Here is a 19908-nt window from a genome sequence, read left to right as displayed (position 1 = left end):
TTAATAAATTAACACCTCAGTCCTCAGTTTTTAGTCTTAGGTTTTTTCTTTTTGAATTCTCTGTTGAGCTTTGCGCAATCTGGGCAAAACCACCTTGTTTTTGGAATCCTTTTGATTTTGAGACATTCTACATGAAACCAATTAATTGGACAATTTTCCCCTTCACAAAATATCATTTTCCCCTCTTCATCACCTTCACAGTAGCACCATTTGTTATTAATTTTCGTCTTGTTTTGTTTGATAGGAGATAATAGATATTGATGTGATCTTTTTGACTGGCCAGTTTTTTTCGGCGATGTAAACATTTTTTGAGATAAACAAATGTTTTCGGATGGTGATAAAATAGAACTTTTAGGAATGTTGGGTTTTGGCAAGTTTCTTGCGGTGACGTTGGATTTTGGCAAGTTTGTTGCAGGGACGTTGGGTTTTGGCAAGTTTGTTGCAGGGACGTTGGGTTTTGGCAAGTTTGTTGCAGGGACATTGGGTTTTGGCAAGTTTGTTGCAGGGACGTTGGGTTTTGGCAAGTTTGTTGCAGGGACGTTGGGTTTTGGCAAGTTTGTTGCAGGGACGTTGGGCTTTGGCAAGTTTGTTGCAGTGACGTTGGGTTTTGGCAAGTTTGTTGCAGGGAAGTTGGGCTTTTGGCAAGTTTGTTGCAGGGACGTTGGGCTTTGGCAAGTTTGTTGCAGGGACGTTGGGCTTTGGCAAGTTTGTTGCAGGGACGTTGGGCTTTGGCAAGTTTGTTGCAGTGACGTTGGGTTTTGGCAAGTTTGTTGCAGTGACGTTGGATTTTGGCAAGCTTGTTGCAATGACCTTGGGTTTTGGCAATCTGGTTGAAGTCACCTTGGGTTTTGGCAAGCTTGTCGCAATGTTTGTTGTTGATGCTGAAACTGAAGCTTGGGGAACATCTGAGACAGTTTTCTTCCCTACATTTGATATAGAAACTGGTTTTGTATTTGTACTGGCTCCGGTGATGATTGAAGTGGTTACGATGGGGCTAGAGTCATATTTTGTCCTTATTTTGGGTTTTAAAATTCTTGTGGAACCAGAATCTTGTTTCACTGAGTTAGTCTTAGCTTTTGGACCGACCATTGCAGAGTTTTTCATTTTTGGTTCAGGGATCACATAATCTTTTGAACTTTCATTAACAGGAGGAGCGTTAGAGCTTCGTGTAAAAAATTTTGCTAAAAGCTCTGGCAGGACAGCTAGTTTAAAGAAATTAAGTGCTTTAGCTTTTGCGTCACTCCAAAATTCTCGATCTTGAAAAATTCGTTCGATATGAAAATCTACCGTGGTCCAAACACAAAAATCAGCGAAAGAACTTTCAGTTAAAAACAACTGAGCCTGCACTTGGTAAAAATATTCATGATTTCTTTTCAGCTGTAATTTCCCAGACTTTGAGGTTTCTAAGCAATATTTAGAATCAAAATTTGAGCAGCGTTTATATCTCATGACGTATGGGCACTTTATTTCTAGAACCCCTGTTCCACAACAGTCACAGTGTACTATTCCATCAGGTGATGCCCCAAGATATGGATAAGCAGGGTTTAGAACTAAACCCACATTCTGTAGTTGAAAATTTTGATGCTTGGATTTCATTTCTTCAATGTAGATTTTTCTCATAGTTTCTTCATGCGTAATACCCCATTTTGTTGCATTTGTTTCAAAAATCTTGGTGTTTGGGTAGCATATTAACGCGATTAATGAAGCTGATGGCATAGCCGGATCGCTATGGCATGCCTTCTTTAAATTTGAAGCAGTTATGCAACCCGCCCTAAATCGATGCCACGATTTGCTTAATGCTTGGTTCTTTGTCTCCCTCTTTACCCTTTCAGCCTGTTCCTTAGTAAATTCAACATTAATTTTTTCACATTCATCAAGTAAAATATTGAATGTTAATCCACACTTGGCTTCTTCAAAAAGTTCAGTTAAAACAATAGGGTAGCCGACACTAATACATTTGGGTATATAACTTTCTTGATACTTTCGGTGAATACTGAAATATGAACATTTAAGTCCAAGTTGAAATAGTTCATTTTCCAACTCTGCATGTTCATCATTCGTAATTGGTGGAACAGTCTTTTGTTTCAGGACACAGGATTTCTTAGACTTATTACCTTTAGGCTCTTCTAATATTGTATCTAGTTGGGGTTTTTTCCCTAATGCAGATTTGAGATTCATTTTGCTAATCTCGGAATAAGAAGGTTGTTTCGTCACAGGTACTGACCAGTAAGCCGCTACTCCAGTGACAGTTTTCATTTCTCTGTATCGAACTGCGTATTCGATATAAAATAGCAGCGCAGCTACGTGAGTGCAAGACTCAGCAAGGCCTGCCATACACGTACAATGGGCTGAAATAATGTTTCCGTTTTCATTGATGATAACCCATGGTTTAAGGGGAGTTTCCCTTAATCGCTGGGAGTGCATGACCTAAGAATAAAATCATTATAATTCTTAATCGGCACCGTTTAATAAAAACCTGGTACTTACAGTAGCTAGTACGAGCATTTTATTGACGAACTTCTTGACTAGAAGGTCCCTCACGAACCCACAAACAAATAAATTATAAGCGTACATACTCTTATAGTTTTTAAATTGTTCTTTAGTAAAAGGGGAAATACCCTCAACAAGATACAAATATATATCAGGGAATGAAGTTGGTGGTAAATATTGAAATGTTTCAATTTCACTTGGGTTCACTCTTATACACGCATTTGCTTTTAAAACATACGGATCAACATTATCAATTACCAAAATCTTCGATTTGTATCTTTCTTTGGCACTTTGATCATTTAAATTATCAAAGTATGTAGAAAACTGTGCCATTTTTATCACAAACAGCACAACTAAGATAAGATTAAAAGCTCTACGCCACTAACAACAACGCTAGTAATGGCCTAGGCTTATAAAAAACTGCACAAAATGGCGACCCTCATGCTGTTGGTAAAAATTGAAAATGTATACTCCTTGGTTTTTTGTAAGCAGACGAAAAATTTCAAACTCCTTTCCCCCACTGAAATAACTCTATAGTAATGTACGCGGGAAGCTAATATTTTCGGTCGGCAGCTCTAAGCCTTTGCTTAACTGAATTTTCTACTTTGATTTAAATATTAATTTTTTATGCTAAGTATAGTTTTTGTGATCTAAGTGAGACCATTTTTGTTCGTAATATATTCTTTTACTAATAGCTCAAGTGTTGTTATAAAATTCTAATTTTAAAGTAATAAATGAATTTATCGTAGGTAATTAATTTACTGCCTTAGTGTAATTTATGCTGAAATAAAATTATGCAGTGAAAGAGGAAGTGACGTACATTTGGGTAAGTGTTTCGCGGGAGATTCAAATGTCGATTTGGGCTAAAGAATAAGAGAATAATTTGAGATGGTGAAATGTTTGGCGGGAGATTCAAATGTCGATTTGGATTAAAGAAATAAGAGAATAATTTGAGATGGTGAAATGTTTGGCGGGAGATTCAAATGTCGATTCGGATTTGGGTTAGAGAATAAGGTTTTAAGCTCTCTTTCCTTATGGAACCAACCCTAATGTTTACATTTGGATTTGGGTATTTAATCATTGAAATTTTTAGAGAATAGTGTCAAGTGTTCTGCTTATTTCCGCTCTCGCGAATTTCCAGGAGGCTCAAAGTATTTGACTTATTTCCGCCCCTTTTCAACCTTGTCTTGCTGTGATTTATTTCGTCGGTTTTATTTTAAGCAGGGACAGAAGTAAGATAACTTTGAGACACTTATAGGGGTCATTGCCTCACTGGACCAATGTCCTATAAATTGATTGGGTGTGCAAAATGTTCTGGTTGCTGGACCAGCTTGTTTTATAATACTTTAATGGGGTGCACAATTTCGTTTCAGTAATGTTATTTGAGATGTGACGTTATGAGAAATAATACTTAGGGATACACGATTGTGTTTCAAAAATGTTTTAGTTGTACGATTTATTTTAGTAATACCTTAACAGGGTTCATACAAACCTGGAAAGCTTAAAGAGGCGCGCATTATCGGTTTCGACATTGTCACACGAAAACCTTAGTCTAATCGAGCGTGGGACTCCGATTTCAAAAATCCAGGGAGCCCAGCGGTCCTATAATTCCTATAAAACCCTATAGTTTTGAACCTGTCCTACATGATCCTATAATTGCATGAAAGGTCCTATAAAACCCTATAGTTTTGAACCTGTCCTACATGATCCTATAATTGCATGAAAGGTCCTATAAAATCCTTTAGTTTTTATTTGTACGATTTATTTTAGTAATACCTTAACAGGGTTCATACAAACCTGGAAAACAGGGAAAATCAATGAAATAAATAGTTGACAAAAACCTCAGGGAAATTACGAATTTCAAGTAAAATTCATTGAAATTTGCGTCAAACAGGGGCCGAGTAATTAAGCGAAATGTCCGTGAACATACCCTCCATAGGATTAACATTACGCTATACTTTGGAGGCTCATAGCTCTGACATACGGAGATGTCCTTTGAATATGTTATAGTCCAATTTGTCCCCCATCCAACCATACTAAGAGCTTAGGCCTACGAAAAACAGGGTCCGAGTGATTAAGCAAAACGTAAACAAACAACCCCCTCCATAGGAATAGCATTACACCCAACTTTGGAGGTTCATAACTCTCGTTCTACTAGAGATACGGGGATGTCCTTTGAGTATCTTATAATCCTATTTGCTTCCCATCCAGATATACTACAGGGAGCCCAGCGGTCCTATAATTCCTATAAAATCCTATATTTTTGAACCATTCCTATATTATGGTATAATTTCATGAAAGGTCCTATAATATCCTATATTTTTAAGTTTTCGTATAGTTTAGTCTCAAATTTTCCTGTTTTTATCGAGATCATATTTGAATTGAAACCGAAATTGCGGAGCTCGCTTAGGATTTTTGTGTTAGATTTTAATTAAGTTCCTCTGAATTTTCGAAGTAAAATTCATTTAATTTTTTGTTGAGATTTTTCTACATAGTTTAAGCCCAAAATTGTATTAAATATGAGAAGGGATAGATTAAATTTTAGAAGTAGGCATGGAGAACAGAGTAACGTGGGCGCGCGTCCCGGACCCCCTTCCAATGGACGGAGGGGCACGAAAGAAGAGGCGGGTCATAGCGACAGAGGTAAAAAGGAATTTCTTATTTTTCGCTGACCCCATCAGCAACGTCATCAAAACGTAGTTTAAGTGAGCCAATAAGATAATTTAAACTTTTTGTTACGTGTTGGAAGGAGGGCCTTTATACTGGGCTTTGAGTCGGACTGAAGTAAATACTAACCGTTCTCCATTCCTACTTCTAAAATTAAATCTATCCCTGATATTTTCCCATAAAAACACATTTTCTCCTATAAAATCCTATAATTCCGGAAAAAATTTTCCAATTTATCCTATAAGCCGGGCTCCCAGAGTACCCATAACACCTATAAATACCTATAATTCCGAGATAATCCTATAAAAACCTATAATTCGTAAATTTATAATATCTCTATACAGTGCTTTGAGTCGGACTGAAGTAAATACTAACCGTTCTCCATTCCTACTTCTAAAATTAAATCTATCCCTGATAGTTTCCTATAAAAACACATTTTTTCCTATAAAATCCTATAATTCCGGGAAAAAATTCCTTTACCCATAATACCTACAATTCCGAGATAATCCTATAGAAACCTATAATTCGTAAATTTATCCTATAATACCTATATTTTGGTTATGTTGGTTTAAAAACACTAAGAAAGTTAAAAACAATCCAAAAGTTTTGATTATTCTTTAAAAGAGGTGACATTTTAAAGGGAGGGTGAAGTAGAAAATCAAGTGAATTTTTTATCAATTCTTTATAAGACCAGTCTGCATAGTGGGACATTCAGGAAATACTTCCGAATGATTTTAAAATTCAATTTAGGTTCAGATTTTAAGGATAATTTTAAAGAAGGACCTCCGACCAAAGTATTTCCTGAATGTTCCACTATGCAGACTGGTCTTATAATTAGTAGACAGGGTTGTCACGGGTCAGGGAAAACCTGAAAAAGTCAGGGAATTGGAAATAGGGCGAAAAGGTCAGGGAATTTTAACAATTTCAGCGAAGTCAGGGAAAAGTCAGGGAATTTTAACAATTTCAGCGAAGTCTGGGAAAAGTCAGGGAATTTGATTTTAGTGTGTAAAATTTCTGAGGATAAGTCTTTATTGAAAGAGTAATGAAAGTGTCTCCTGATCAGCTATTAACACAGGATACTCTAGAGCAATCCTTAAAAATGTTGTCTAGAATTGTATTTATGAAGTAAATGCCTCTCTTAGCCTGTTATTTATAGATAAAAAGTTTCTTAATCATTTTGGTGCAACAAATACATTGGAAAACTTAATTTAGAAAGTTTATTTAATTATTAGCACTTAAAAAGTTCTGTAAAACATTTACACTTTCGGCTTAAAAAGGTCAGGAAAAATCGCAGAAAAGGTCAGGGAAAACCTGGGAATTTGGTTCTGAAAATTCCGTGGCAACCCCGAGTAGAAGAATCGATAAAAAATCACTTGATTTTCTACTTCACCCTCCCTTTAAACCAAAGCTGCTGGCAAATCCGGCTTAGGGGATAGGGGAGGAAGAAATGAAATGGACCAATCGCGCATTCGGACTCGAAGGAGATAGCGCCGTGCCTGCATTAACCTAGCATCCGTTTGAAATTTAGCTTGGCCGGCTTGGGTGGGGCTGCTTTGTTACCTTATAGGCGCCATAGAAAACTTGGCGGGAAAAACGTCATCTAAATTTTGGCGGGAAAAAGTGGCGCGATACAGTGAGAGAGAGTCTGAGCGCCGTGTTAGAGTACGGACGTGTTTTCGCAACGCTCCGTAAAGTTTCAAAGTTAGCCGGACAATAGAGTAATGGCAGTTTCCCAGCTTTGACAGTATTATGGTCTATGGACAAATAACATGGGGTGCCATTAGTCTATTAACCAACAAGCTTAATTATAATTTAGAAGTTATTTTTGCGAAAATGTATTACGCGAGTGTGTGTTTTTAACAAAATTGGTTAGAAATAAATTTTCGCGGGCTTCGTAAAGACCCCAATTTCGGGAAAACAAGGAATCTGGATAAAAATTCAAACGTCGCATCATTTTGGTAATAATATTTTATTGTATTTATTTAGTTTAATTAGTTTCCAGTTGCATGAGAATGGTTTAAGCTAATTTTCGTGAAAAGGTAGTTTTTGGAATTTTAGTTAGGGCCGCTTATAGTTGGCAGGAAAATTGCGGCTATATAGTTGGAGATGCGCGCCATATTTTTCTAAGTCGAGGAGAAGGGAATTAGTGGAGCGAAAGGCAGGAAGGTGAAAAGCCCTATCGAAATTTTGGCGGGAAACTACTACCATCTTCCTTGGTAGTAGGAGATGGGACTCAGGCTGGGAAATAGCACACTTCCTCTGGTCCAAAACCAGTTTATTAATTGCTTGGACTAGTTTTTTAATTCAAAAAGTGGGGGTTACTGGTCCTCGGGACCAGTTTATTAATTGCAAATCTATTGGAGAACAAAGGCTGGGACCAGTCCGGAAACCAGTTAATTATTTCGGGGACTAGAGGGGTCACTGGTCCCAAGAACTACTTTAAAAAATATCCTTATTTCCCAGCCTGGATGGGAGCATTTTTTTCAACGTTGAGGGGAAGGGATTGAGGGAAAGGCAGGGACGAGACGGCTCTAGCAACATCAGACGTTGTCTAGCGTCGCCGCTCAGACGAGAGATGGGAGACGGATGAAATCGGCCAATCGCGCGTTCGCGCTTGGTTACTAAGGGAAGGGTGATCGTACGAGGAGCCGGTATAGACTCGTGTCGGTAGAGATCAGAGAAGACTGTGTATCCCTCCCTCCCTCAAGGCGCGCTTTTGTAAGAGAGGATACTGTACGCGACGGGTAGGGGGGATGACACTGAGCTAAGAGATAGAAGGGTATGACGTTTGCATACATATGTGGACGCCGTTTGTTGAAGGGGAGGAGCTTTTAAAAATTGGCGGGAAAAGTGGCATCTTAGGATGGAAAGGGAGCAAGTGCAAGAGGACTTGTCTAGAAACGAGGATGGTATTTTGTTTTCAAAACCTAATTTATTTTATAAATTATACTATTATGGAAGGAGGAACGTAATAAAGCTTTATAACATAATATTGTGAAGGTGACAGGTTGTTTTATTTTTCTAATCCGTGGTTGAATTGTTACAGATATTTCTGGAATGCTGGACTATGGCTCCGAACTTCGTGCGGTATTCTCTACGAACACTTTGCAATATGGCGCGTGTGACTCTCAAACTTTTGTGACAAATCAAGTGCTAAGAAGTTAAACAAACCTGCTACTCATCTGGTCCCAAGCAATCTACTGGAGTGGGGTCTGCGTAAAACAGGTGTGCGGCAGTATCGAGACAACAGAACATGTGTGGTGTTTATAAATCGAATTGGTGACCGTGATCCAACACCGTATGTGACTGTTCTACCATTGTGACAACACTAAGTGTGCTTCAATTTGGTGACCTTGGTCCAACACCGTATGTGACTGCTCTACCATTGTGACAACACTAAGTGTGCTTCAATTTGGTGAGCTTGATCCAACACCGTATGTGACTGCTCTACCATTGTGACAACACCAAGTGTGCTTCAAGTTCTATCGTGGAACTTTGTGATCTGTTACGCTTATGGAACAGTCTCAACTTAATTGGAACATTTTGATGTCTTCGTTCTATCGCTGGAATAAATGGGTAAGTCAAATTTTATTTTATGCATGGTTAGATTTTAAGATTTGTTAGGACGATAAGTCATATTCAGTGCACATTAAATGGTTTCAAATATTGTTTGCGATGACTAGAGGTTCCGAGTTTTTGTATGGTTACGGGAAAGGTTAGACTTTAAGGTATATTGAGCTTGAATCATTAATTATGTAAATGGTGGGTTTGGTAATTAATAAGTGTCAGCGGAAAGCTACGTCATGATAAATGTTGAAAAATGCGATACTCCAACGTAAACTCAAAGACCAAATATAGAGTAATATCTTTCCCATATACGGCAACGTCATAACCCTCTATCTCTTACCTTAGTGACATCCCCTCGCCCCTTCCCTTCCGGGGGCAAATAGTATTCTCTAGTACAAAGTTGCCCCTAACGTTGGGGATACACAGTTCACTCCCCCTCTCAACCGAAATTATTCTATTAGTACCGATTAGTTAGTACGTATTCCTGTTAGTACCAATAGGTGTTAAGTAATGCCGTTTTCCATTGGCATTCTAGAATAGGCCAATGAAAAATTACTCGATAGATGGAGTAATTTTCTTGGAGTGAGAACGAAAGTTCCTTTAAAATTGCATTATACGCATCTATGTCTCCTTTGATATTGCTCCATGGTGGTAGATTGTTAGCAGCCAACCGAAGCTAAGTAACATTAAGTGAAAAAAAATGGAAAACTTTTAACTCTGTGAATTAAAAAAAAACCGATTCGGTTTTCGGTTTTCATTTTAAAAAACCGGTTAAAACCGAAGAATTAAAAAACCGGTAAAAACCGGTTAAAACCGAAGAATAAAAAAACCGGTAAAAACCGGTGCTCCGGGATTGAAAAAACCGGTTTTCGGTTAAACCGGGCGGTTTTTGACATCCCTAGTCAGTACTTGGGAGGGAGACAACGCGGGTTCGAATCCCGCCGGGGACGTTTTATATTTAATTAAGTTTTATTAATTTCCGTATTGATTAATGGAAGGAAAAGTGTTTGTAAAATAAGGAGATGTTTATTAACAGAGAATTAAAACATTTTCAAGATGAAACATTATGGTATTTATTTTTTGTTCAAATTGAATAGCTCCTTCGCTCGCCAATAGGGGCGCTACGTATCAAAAACCCTATCACACACGCGAAGGGGTGGGATGGAAGTTTTCGTAACAGAATGTCGCGAGAGCCCCTCGCAATAGTTTGTCTAGGTTCTTAATAGTGTTCTAATGTCTATGGGGTGAGTAACGGGAAGAAATTCGTCTGTCGTCTGCTACAAAAGTCAAAAATGTGTACTGTAGCGGACAACAGACAAATTTCTTCCCGTTACTCACCCCCATGAATACCGAGCTAAGCCTAACTTCCGGCGAAAGGGAATAAGGTGGATTTGAAAGAGACTCGAGAGAGAATTTTAACAGGGACCCCAGAGCCATTATGGTATGTTTTTTTTTACGGAATGAAAACTATATAAGCCCTCCTGGTATGTATTTTAGCTCTAGTAGAAGGTAGCGTGACGTTGCATGACGTAGTCCCTATCCCGACGCGTACACGATTTGGCGGGAGAGAAAATTTCTCAGCGTTTGTTTTTCTTACAGAATGAAAGCTATATAAACCCCTCCTGGTGTATTTTTAGCTCAAGTAGAAGGTAGCGTGACGTTGCATGACGTATTCCCTATCCCGACGCGTACACGATTTGGCGGGAGAGAAAATTTCTCAGCGTTTGTTTTTCTTACAGAATGAAAGCTATATAAACCCCTCCTGGTGTATTTTTAGCTCAAGTAGAAGGTAGCGTGACGTTGCATGACGTATTCCCTATCCCGACGCGTACACGATTTGGCGGGAGAGAAAATTTCTCAGCGTTTGTTTTTCTTACAGAATGAAAGCTATATAAACCCCTCCTGGTGTATTTTTAGCTCAAGTAGAAGGTAGCGTGACGTTGCATGACGTATTCCCTATCCCGACGCGTACACGATTTGGCGGGAGAGAAAATTTCTCAGCGTTTGTTTTTCTTACAGAATGAAAGCTATATAAACCCCTCCTGGTGTATTTTTAGCTCTAGTAGAAGGTAGCGTGACGTTGCATGACGTATTCCCTATCCCGACGCGTACACGATTTGGCGGGAGAGAAAATTTCTCAGCGTTCATGCGTAGAGTGAGAACTGAGAATAGCCTTCCTCGTAGGGGGAAAGAGAGAAGGGGCGGGCGATTTGGAGAGAGAGATAGACGCGATCTTGGGAAAGCACCCGGGCCCGTGTAGAGAGCATGAACCGGCATGAACCCAGGGTACAGCGTGCCTCCTATATATGTGAGAGGGGGAAGAAAGATAGAGAGAGGAAGGGGGGCGTCCCGCTCTGAGATGAGAGAGCGGAAGGTAGTGTATTTCGCGGCCTTTTTGAAGGAAACAAGATGATAATTCTCCTAAACTTTGTGCACGTGATACATTAGATTATGCTGGATGGTTAGGTTATTTTTCGTTAAACAGACGGGACGGTTTTCGGTCGTAGTGCCTTCCGGTTTAGTGGATCGAGGATTTTGTGTTTGGCTTTTAAAAGTTATACTTTAGTGGGGTCCACAATTTCGTTTCAGTAATGTTATTTGAGATGTGACGTTCTAAGAAATAATACTTAGGGGATACAACGATTGTGTTTCAAAGATGTTTTTAGTTGTACGATTTATTTTAGTAATACCTTAGGCTTAAAGAGGCGCGCTTTATCGGTTTCGACATTGTCACACGAAAACCTTTGTATAATCGAGCGTGGGACTCAGATTTCAAAAATCCAGGGAAGCCCAGTGGTCCTAAATTCCTATAAAACCCTATAGTTTTGAACCTGTCCTACATGATCCTATAATTGCATGAAAGGTCCTATAAAACCCTATAGTTTTGAACCTGTCCTACATGATCCTATAATTGCATGAAAGGTCCTATAAAATCCTTTAGTTTTTATTTGTACGATTTATTTTAGTAATACCTTAACAGGGTTCATACAAACCTGGAAAGCTTAAAGAGGCGCGCATTATCGGTTTCGACATTGTCACACGAAAACCTTAGTCTAATCGAGCGTGGGACTCCGATTTCAAAAATCCAGGGAGCCCAGCGGTCCTATAATTCCTATAAAACTCTATATCTTTGAACCTCTCCTACATTATCCTATAATTGCATGAAAGGGCCTATAAAACCCTATAGTTTTGAACCTGTCCTACATGATCCTATAATTGCATGAAAGGTCCTATAAAATCCTTTAGTTTTTATTTGTACGATTTATTTTAGTTATACCTTAACAGGGTTCATACAAACCTGGAAAACAGGGAAAATCAATGAAATAAATAGTTGACAAAAACCTCAGGGAAATTACGAATTTCAAGTAAAATTCAGGGAAATTTGCGTCAAACAGGGGCCGAGTAATTAAGCGAAATGTCCGTGAACATACCCTACAACATTACGCTATACTTTGGAGGCTCATAACTCTGAGATACGGAGATGTCCTTTGAGTATGTTATAGTCCAATTTGTCCCCCATCCAACCATACTAAGAGCTTAGGCCTACGACAAATAGGGGCCAAGTGATTAAGCAAAACGTAAACAAACAACCCCCTCCATAGGAATAGCATTACACCCAACTTTGGAGGTTCATAACTCTCGTTCTACTAGAGATACGGGGATGTCCTTTGAGTATGTTATAATCCTATTTGCTTCCCATCCAGCTATACTACGGGGAGCCCAGCGGTCCAATAATTCCTATAAAATCCTTTATTTTTGAACCATTCCTATATTATGGTATAATTTCATGAAAGGTCCTATAATATCCTATATTTTTAAGTTTTCGTATAGTTTAGTCTCAAATTTTGCTGTTTTTATCGAGATCATATTTGAATTGAAACCGAAATTGCGGAGCTCGCTTAGGATTTTTGTGTTAGATTTTAATTAAGTTCCTCTGAATTTTCGAAGTAAAATTCATTTAATTTTTGGTTGAGATTTTTCTACATAGTTTAAGCCCCAAAATTGTATTATATATGAGGGATAGATTTAATTTTAGAAGTAGGAATGGAGAACAGAGTAACGTGGGCGCGCGCCCCGGACCCCCTTCCAAAGGACGGAGGGGCACGAAAGAAGAGGCGGGTCATAGCGACAGAGGAAAAAAGTAATTTCTTATTTTTCGCCGACCCCATCAGCAACGTCATCAAAACGTAGTTTAAGTGAGCCAATAAGATAATTTAAACTTTTTGTTACGTGTTGGAAGGAGGGCCTCTATACTGGGCTTTGAGTCGGACTGAAGTAAATACTAACCGTTCTCCATTCCTACTTCTAAAATTTCCATAAAAACACATTTTCTCCTATAAAATCCTATAATTACGGAAAAAAATTCCTATTTTTCCTATAAGCCGGGCTCCCAGAGTACCCATAATACCTATAATTCCGAGATAATCCTATAAAAACCTATAATTCGTAAATTTATAATATCTCTATACAGGGCTTCGAGTCGGACTGAAGTAAATACTAACCGTTCTCCATTCCTACTTCTAAAATTAAATCTATCCCTGATAATTTCCTATAAAAACACATTTTTTCCTATAAAATCCTATAATTCCGGAAAAAAATTCCTTTACCCATAATACCTATAATTCCGAGATAATCCTATAAAAACCTATAATTCGTAAATTTATCCTATAATACCTATATTTTGGTTATGTTGGTTTAAAAACACTAAGAAAGTTAAAAACAATCCAAAAGTTTTGATTATTCTTTAAAAGAGGTGACTTTTAAAGGGAGGGTGAAGTAGAAAATAAAGTGAATTTTTTATCAATTCTTTATAAGACCAGTCTGCATAGTGGGACATTCAGGAAATATTTCCGAATGATTTTAAAATTCAAATTAGGTTCAGATTTTAAGGATAATTTTATAGAAGGTCCTCCGACCAATCGCGTAACGCCCTGCCTTTTTATTAACAAAATTCTCGTGGCGCGTTCTGTGTCGAATGAAATTTATCACGAGATTTGATAAAACTCGCGCGCGACGTGATAATTGTGGCGCGAGACATGGAGCGTGCCACGAGAATTTTGTTAATAAAAAGGCAGGGCGTTACGCGATTGGTTGGGGGACCTTTAAAATCTGAACCTAATTTGAATTTTAAAATCATTCGGAAATATTTCCTATGCAGACTGGTCTTATAATTAGTAGAAGAATCGATAAAAAATCACTTGATTTTCTACTTCACCCTCCCTTTAAACGCCGTTACAGTGAGATCACGTTTGACCAGAAACCAAAATGGCGGAGCTCGCTTCGCAATGTTTTACGTTCAATATTCAAAAAGGCGATCGTTTAGTTATTTAGGTTAATGATAATTGGGCCTAAACATGTCCTGGAAAATCGTAATAAAAGTCAGACAAAACCTGAAAATGTCAGGGAATTTAAATCTAAAAATTTCGTGCTAAAAAGTACCTGAGATTTAAGATAATTAAACGAAAAATGTAAGGTAGTTAACTATAAAGGTTCCATGGTAAATAAATTAGTTACTACACTATTACCTACTAGTCCAAAGTAGATTAAATAATGATCATATTTTTATAAATATGTTTAAAAGTTCTAGTCTACTCTCCAATGTATAATTTACTTCCTGTAAAACTCCAGTAATTCGAAATTTTAAACGTATAAAATTTACATAAGTTTGAACCTATAAATATCCTATAATTTTGGCTTTTTAGACCCATAATACCTATTATTTTTTGTGCACTAAACCCTTTGAGCCCTGTATAAGGAATTTAGATTTATGAATGGCGCCCAGCGAATGTGTTTTTTAATTAGTTACAAATAATTGTTCGTAGAACTTCGAAATTACCAAAAAAATTGGATAAAATTTAAAACATCGCATAACTTTGGTAAAACAAAATTTATTGTATTTATTTAGGCCTAGCTTAATTAGTTTCGAGTTGAATGAGAATGGTTTACGCTAATTTTAGTGAAAAGGTAATTTTTGGCATTTTAGTTAGGGCCGCTTATATTTGGGAGGAAAATGGCGGCTATATAGTTGGAGATGCGCGCCTTATTTTTCTAACTCGAGAAGAAAGAGATTTGTGGAGCGAAAGGCAGGAAGGTGAAAAGGGCCATGGTAACATCGCACGTGACCCAGAGAGAGCCAAAGCTGCTGGAAAATCCGGCTTAGGGGATAGAGGAGGAAGAAATGAAATCGACCAATCGCGCATTCGGAATTAGCTGCCACCTTTTCCAAAATATCCTCCTAATAATTAGTTGCCACCTTTTCCAAAATATATTCCCGGTGTACAGCACATAAAGCGACAAGTAAATATTTAAACCTTTTCTTATTTAATTTTAAGTAGCTCACTAAAGACTTAAGTTTTAGAAAGCGTTGTGGTATTACTAAGGAAATGCTTGGCTTGTTATTTTTATATATACACCACAAATTAAAATAATAAATACATCATTTAAAATTAATTTAACAAAATTTAAAATCCTCAAAAAATTAGATTCTAATTTAATAAATGGCATTCACGAATTTTTGAAAGAGCGTAGTATTATCGTAAACTTAAAAATTATGGTGTGAAATTTTTTACAAAATGTGTTGTGTTTATTTTTTTTCTACCGTTTAAAACAATACAAAATTTGAGCATCTTTGAGTTCATGTCATGAGGAATGAATTGCTAGGCTTAATTGAAAAACAATTCTTTAAATGGAATTAACAACAACGCCTAAAAAATCTTACATTTATATCATTGTGTAGAAATAAATACTTGTAAGCATATTGAATTAATTTGGTTTTATTTTTATTATTTTTTCCTTAGGTTTTTGGCACAGCCTTATTTGATAATTGTCGTTACTGTTTGGGATCGTAAGGATTCGACTTTTTGGAATTTGCTGCAATTAAAGTAAGAAACAATATATATTTTTTAAATTGGTGATGGTTTTTCGAGAGACCAACGCTTAGATTACTTACCCCGCTGTAGTAGTCGTTATACCCATCCTGTCCCGGTTTTAATTCCTCTTGGAATGTTTTCATTTCGTGTCGACCTTTACCGTAAACCCTGGAAACAATGGTCCCGTCCCTAGAGGGTATACAAGCGTACGCGGCATAGGTTGACCCCGGGGTTATTGTTCCTGGTTCTTGGCACGCAAGGACGCCCGGTGGTAACATGGGTCGGGAATATAGACACACGCTCTATGATCTTAGTGCTAAATTTTCTGTTAGTTTCTTCAACTTTATAGTGACCAAGGGACCAAAACATGGGTTCTTTCATTGGACTAGCATTACGTAAGACCCTCTCAAAAATACCATATTTTTTATCATTCATATATACTCCAGAGATAAAATCAGACTATTTTTAGACCAGTTTGTATTTATTTTCCCATCTCTTACTTCGAAACTGCTTCTCTGCTTTTATACATAACGTTTTGGTTTTTAAATACATCATTAACCAGAAAAGTAAACCAAATAATCAAGCTGTGCTAACTTATTCAAACCTCTTTGTAGGATTTAGAGATGAATCGAGGTCTACCGTGGGGTACCGAATTTGCCAAACGTGACAGGTCATCATGCAAAAGCTGTGAAAGCAGCATAGCTAAGGATAAGCTAAGAATGGGGGCAATTATTCAGCCATTAGCTTTTGATAGAAAGGTAAATATCAAAATTGAGCATCTGATGACGCGAGTGACATTAATTTCTTATTGTGGAAACAGGTTCCAAATTGGTACCATTTTCGGTGCTTTTTCTCAAAGTTTAAAGTGTCAACTGAGGCTGACATCTCACACTTTGAGGCTTTACGTTGGGAAGATCAAGAGAAAATAAGGAGTGAAATTTCGAGTGGGTCTCAAGCAGCACCTGCTGCTTCAAGCAATACCCCATCTAAAGGAACGAAGAGAAAAAGCTCCTCCAATGAAATTCAAGACTTCTCAACTGAATATGCCTAAAGTAATCGGTCATCTTATAGAGGTTGTGAAGAAACAATCGTAAAAGGTCAAGTTCGCATTTCAAATCTTGACAGACAGAGTGAAAAAGCTAGACGATTTGGTCCATATCCAGCGTGGTATCATGTTGATTGCTTTGTACAAGCGAGAGAAACTTTGGAGTTTTTTGAAGATGGTTTTAAAATACCAGGATTTAAGGAAATCGGTGTTGAAAATCAAAAGGCGCCATCAAAGAAAAAAATAAAGAAAATAGAAGTGACTCCACTAAAGAAGATAAAGAAAGACGAAGTCCCTAAAGAAGATCTGGGCGAGAAGAAAATTCTTAAGGAACAGTCTCAGTTAATTTATAAACATCGTGACGCGCTTGAAAAAAATCTTAAAAAAAAAGTAATGGTGGAACTTTTAGAATATAACGAGGAAAAAATTGCTACAGGAAACAGCGAAATTCTAGATAGACTTTCCGTTATCATGACGTTTGGATCTCTTGAACCTTGCACAGAATGTGACGGTGGACAATTTGTTTTCTCAAATGATGGTTATCACTGTACTGGAAATGCGAGCGAATGTAACAAAACTACCAGCAAGAAAGCCTTTCCAGATTCCAGATGACCTAAAAGAGGAATATCCATTCTTAAACAGCTACAAATACAAAAAGCGAGACCGTTACTTTCCTACAAACTGCGTTCCTTGGTACTAATAACGCAAGCTGTAGTTTTGTCAATTTGAGAGACAACATTGCCTCCTAATCTCGCTATGGTTTTCTTCAGAGCATCTTTGAAACTATTGAGATTACCAACTAACACTATTTTAGTATGGTCCAATGGTTGTGGCTTTCTCGAGTTGATGGCAATTGTTTGGTGTACTTGGAGCCCAAGTACACCAAAAAATTTGCCATCAACTTCGGGTATCAAGATAAAGCCACAACCATTTGACGATGCTAAAATAGTATTCGTTGGTAATCTCAAAAGTTCCAATGCTCTGAAGAAAACCATAGCCCGATTAGGAGGCAATTGTGACAACGCAGTTTTAGTACACGTATATAAAATATTTAATCTTTTAAGGATTGTTTAAAGTGAAGAGTTTGAGTGATTAATAAGAATAAAATTTGTTGAACCTTAAACCGATCAAAATACATGCGTAGTAGTTAAGAGATGCTAAAATGAGTGTTTTAATTGACCTTTTATTTAAAAGTGTATGGTTGATGTCAAGAGGTGTTAAAAAAAGAGTATAAAAAGAAAATGAATGTATTAATAGAGCCTGGGCGAAATCAGAGAGAGAATGGAAGCGGAGAAAAATCGGAGAGCTCTTTAAGAAAAAAGAATGATTGAAATTGTTAAAATACAATCTCTTTGAACAGTTAATTTTGAAATAAATGTTGTTACTTGTTAAAGAAAGAGTTGGATTTATTTTACAGGTCCATACCAGAGTCCTAGTAATTAAGCTAGAGTTAAAATAGGGAAGTTTAAATTAAAGTAAGATTACTAACGTATAGAGAAAGAGGAAACAAGAGTTACTTCATGGTGCCGAAACCCGGGATCTGTGGATAAATCCATTTTGATTCTCTAATTAAGTTCACGTGATTTTTTTTAAAACATTTTGGGCCTATTTTTTGTCTTTCTAAGCCTAAGGTTAAATGATCACAAAGAAATAGTTGGAGAATTTTTATAATTTTCACATGGTTTCAACGAATATTAGCATAGTGTGTTTTTATACAGAACATTGTATTATCCGACCCTTCCAATTTCCAAATGTAAGTTACGATTTAGTGAAATATTATATAATTAGTCTTAAAAAATTGGACGATTGAGTTCGACTAGGGTCAGTGTGCCTAACTTTGGACAGCTGCAACTTTAGACACTTTTATTATAAAAATCATATTTAATTACTGGATGCATCAAATTGATAATGAAATAGCTTATTTTAAAGCTTAGAATGTGAGGAATTTAGAAAAAAATACTTCAAAGTCGTAGAATAACATCCGACTACGTTACGAGCAAAATTAGCCCACTCCCCAAACTCGTCCATTTAAATTACGGCCAAATTTGACGGGGGTCAACCCTTTGGTCCCGGGAAATAAGGTTTGACGAAAATTAGAGAAATCATACCTGAACAAACTAGAAACCATTCGAAAGAGCAACATTTTGGCTTCATAATCCGTATTTTAAACACTGTCTTACGCGGGAAATTCGACGAAATATTCAGCTTTAAAAACACCTGGGCAAATTTCTAACTTTGGACACTTTCATGCTGGCCGATTTCTCCGTTTGTTAACCCTAATTAACTCGCGATATTAGCCTTTGCAATGGGCCTAGTAGATGTAGGACTGGGCTTAAAAGAAACGTTTTATTCCCCCTATAGGCCTAAAAGGAATGAAGTATAGGTAGGCCTAAATAGGCCTACCCCCTATATACCTAAAAACCTAGCCCCATATTTAATAAAGTTTGTTTTAAAGAAATTTCTGATTTTTTATATATTTTAGGCATACGTCTAGGTCGGCCTAGGCTAAGCCTATATTTTTACTTTTGAAATTGTGATTCGCCTAATGCGTCCCCAAGTCACCCTTTTTTCGCTGTCCAAAGTTAGGAAGGGGTGTCCAACGTTAGGAAGGGGGCGTCCAAAGTTACATAGAAGTGTCCAAAGTTGAGCACGAATTCGGCCTTTGGGGAACTCTACTTTGTGAAAAATGTATTCCATTTAAAAAGTTGAAAACTTGTGAGAATGTGTCTTAAGAATGCTTCTCTCCATTGCTTTTTTAATTTTGAGTCTAACATATAAGCAACGGAAGTTATTCAAGGTTATGCAAAAAGTGTCCACAGTTATGCATACTGACCCTATTCCAGAACTAATTTATTCCCAAATCACGTTTCTCCCCAAAAAGGGACAGATATTATACAAAAACGAGTTTTGCTTCGCAGTCCTTAAAAAACTGCATTTATACGCAATCCGCGGCACTTTTTCAAACCCACAAAGGGCCAGAAACTGGAAATTATTTTATGTATTGCAATTTGAAATTAAGTTTAATCGATATGAGAAATTTGGTTTTAATTGCGTAGTTCAAACATTTTTTATGATTAGAAATTTTACAACAAAAACGGGTATAAATGCGGCGTTTCGAGATAAAGGGAGCTTAGATTTTCACGTATGAAATTATATAGAATCAGTTCCCCTAAAAACTTATCCCTGTCAAATAATTAAGGCGAAAAAATACAAAATGAGCTTTTAGCATTTTAATTCAGTGTGGAACAGATAAGAAGAACACTTATTTCG

General features: G+C 37.2%; 3 protein-coding genes across 4 annotated transcripts; 1 reads left to right on the top strand and 2 right to left on the bottom strand.

Moving 5' to 3' along the window:
• Positions 1-206: 206 nt before the first annotated feature.
• Positions 207-2910, bottom strand: LOC149670944 (uncharacterized). Its single transcript, XM_089840373.1, has 2 exons — positions 2488-2910; positions 207-2427 (listed from the first exon to the last, which is right to left on the bottom strand). Exons 1-2 carry the CDS (start codon positions 2821-2823, stop codon positions 352-354), a joined length of 2412 nt encoding a protein of 803 aa, XP_089696499.1. The 5' UTR covers positions 2824-2910; the 3' UTR covers positions 207-351.
• A 5149-nt stretch (positions 2911-8059) lies between these two features.
• LOC149670942 (poly [ADP-ribose] polymerase 1-like) lies at positions 8060-16856 on the top strand. Of its 2 annotated transcripts, none has more exons than XM_089840504.1 (4): positions 8060-8733; positions 15535-15605; positions 16215-16351; positions 16414-16856. In XM_089840504.1, the coding sequence occupies exons 3-4, from the start codon at positions 16217-16219 to the stop codon at positions 16642-16644; spliced, it is 366 nt and encodes a 121-aa protein (XP_089696630.1). In that variant the 5' UTR covers positions 8060-8733; positions 15535-15605; positions 16215-16216; the 3' UTR covers positions 16645-16856. The 2 variants fall into 2 exon arrangements, with proteins under 2 accessions (XP_089696630.1, XP_089696629.1); XM_089840503.1 differs by having other exon boundaries at positions 8686-8733; positions 15522-15605.
• LOC149670943 (uncharacterized) lies at positions 15343-15871 on the bottom strand. The gene is made up of 2 exons (XM_089840478.1): positions 15674-15871; positions 15343-15594 (listed from the first exon to the last, which is right to left on the bottom strand). Exons 1-2 carry the CDS (start codon positions 15869-15871, stop codon positions 15487-15489), a joined length of 306 nt encoding a protein of 101 aa, XP_089696604.1. The 3' UTR covers positions 15343-15486.
• Positions 16857-19908: the final 3052 nt, after the last annotated feature.

Source organism: Phalangium opilio, unplaced genomic scaffold (genome assembly GCF_054372755.1).
Source record: "Phalangium opilio isolate 3A_F unplaced genomic scaffold, DU_Popi_V2 ptg000054l_1, whole genome shotgun sequence".
Lineage (NCBI taxonomy): Eukaryota > Metazoa > Arthropoda > Arachnida > Opiliones > Phalangiidae > Phalangium > Phalangium opilio.
The sequence above is the reverse complement of the archived record's forward strand: the minus strand, read 5'-3'. Positions and strand labels throughout refer to the sequence as shown.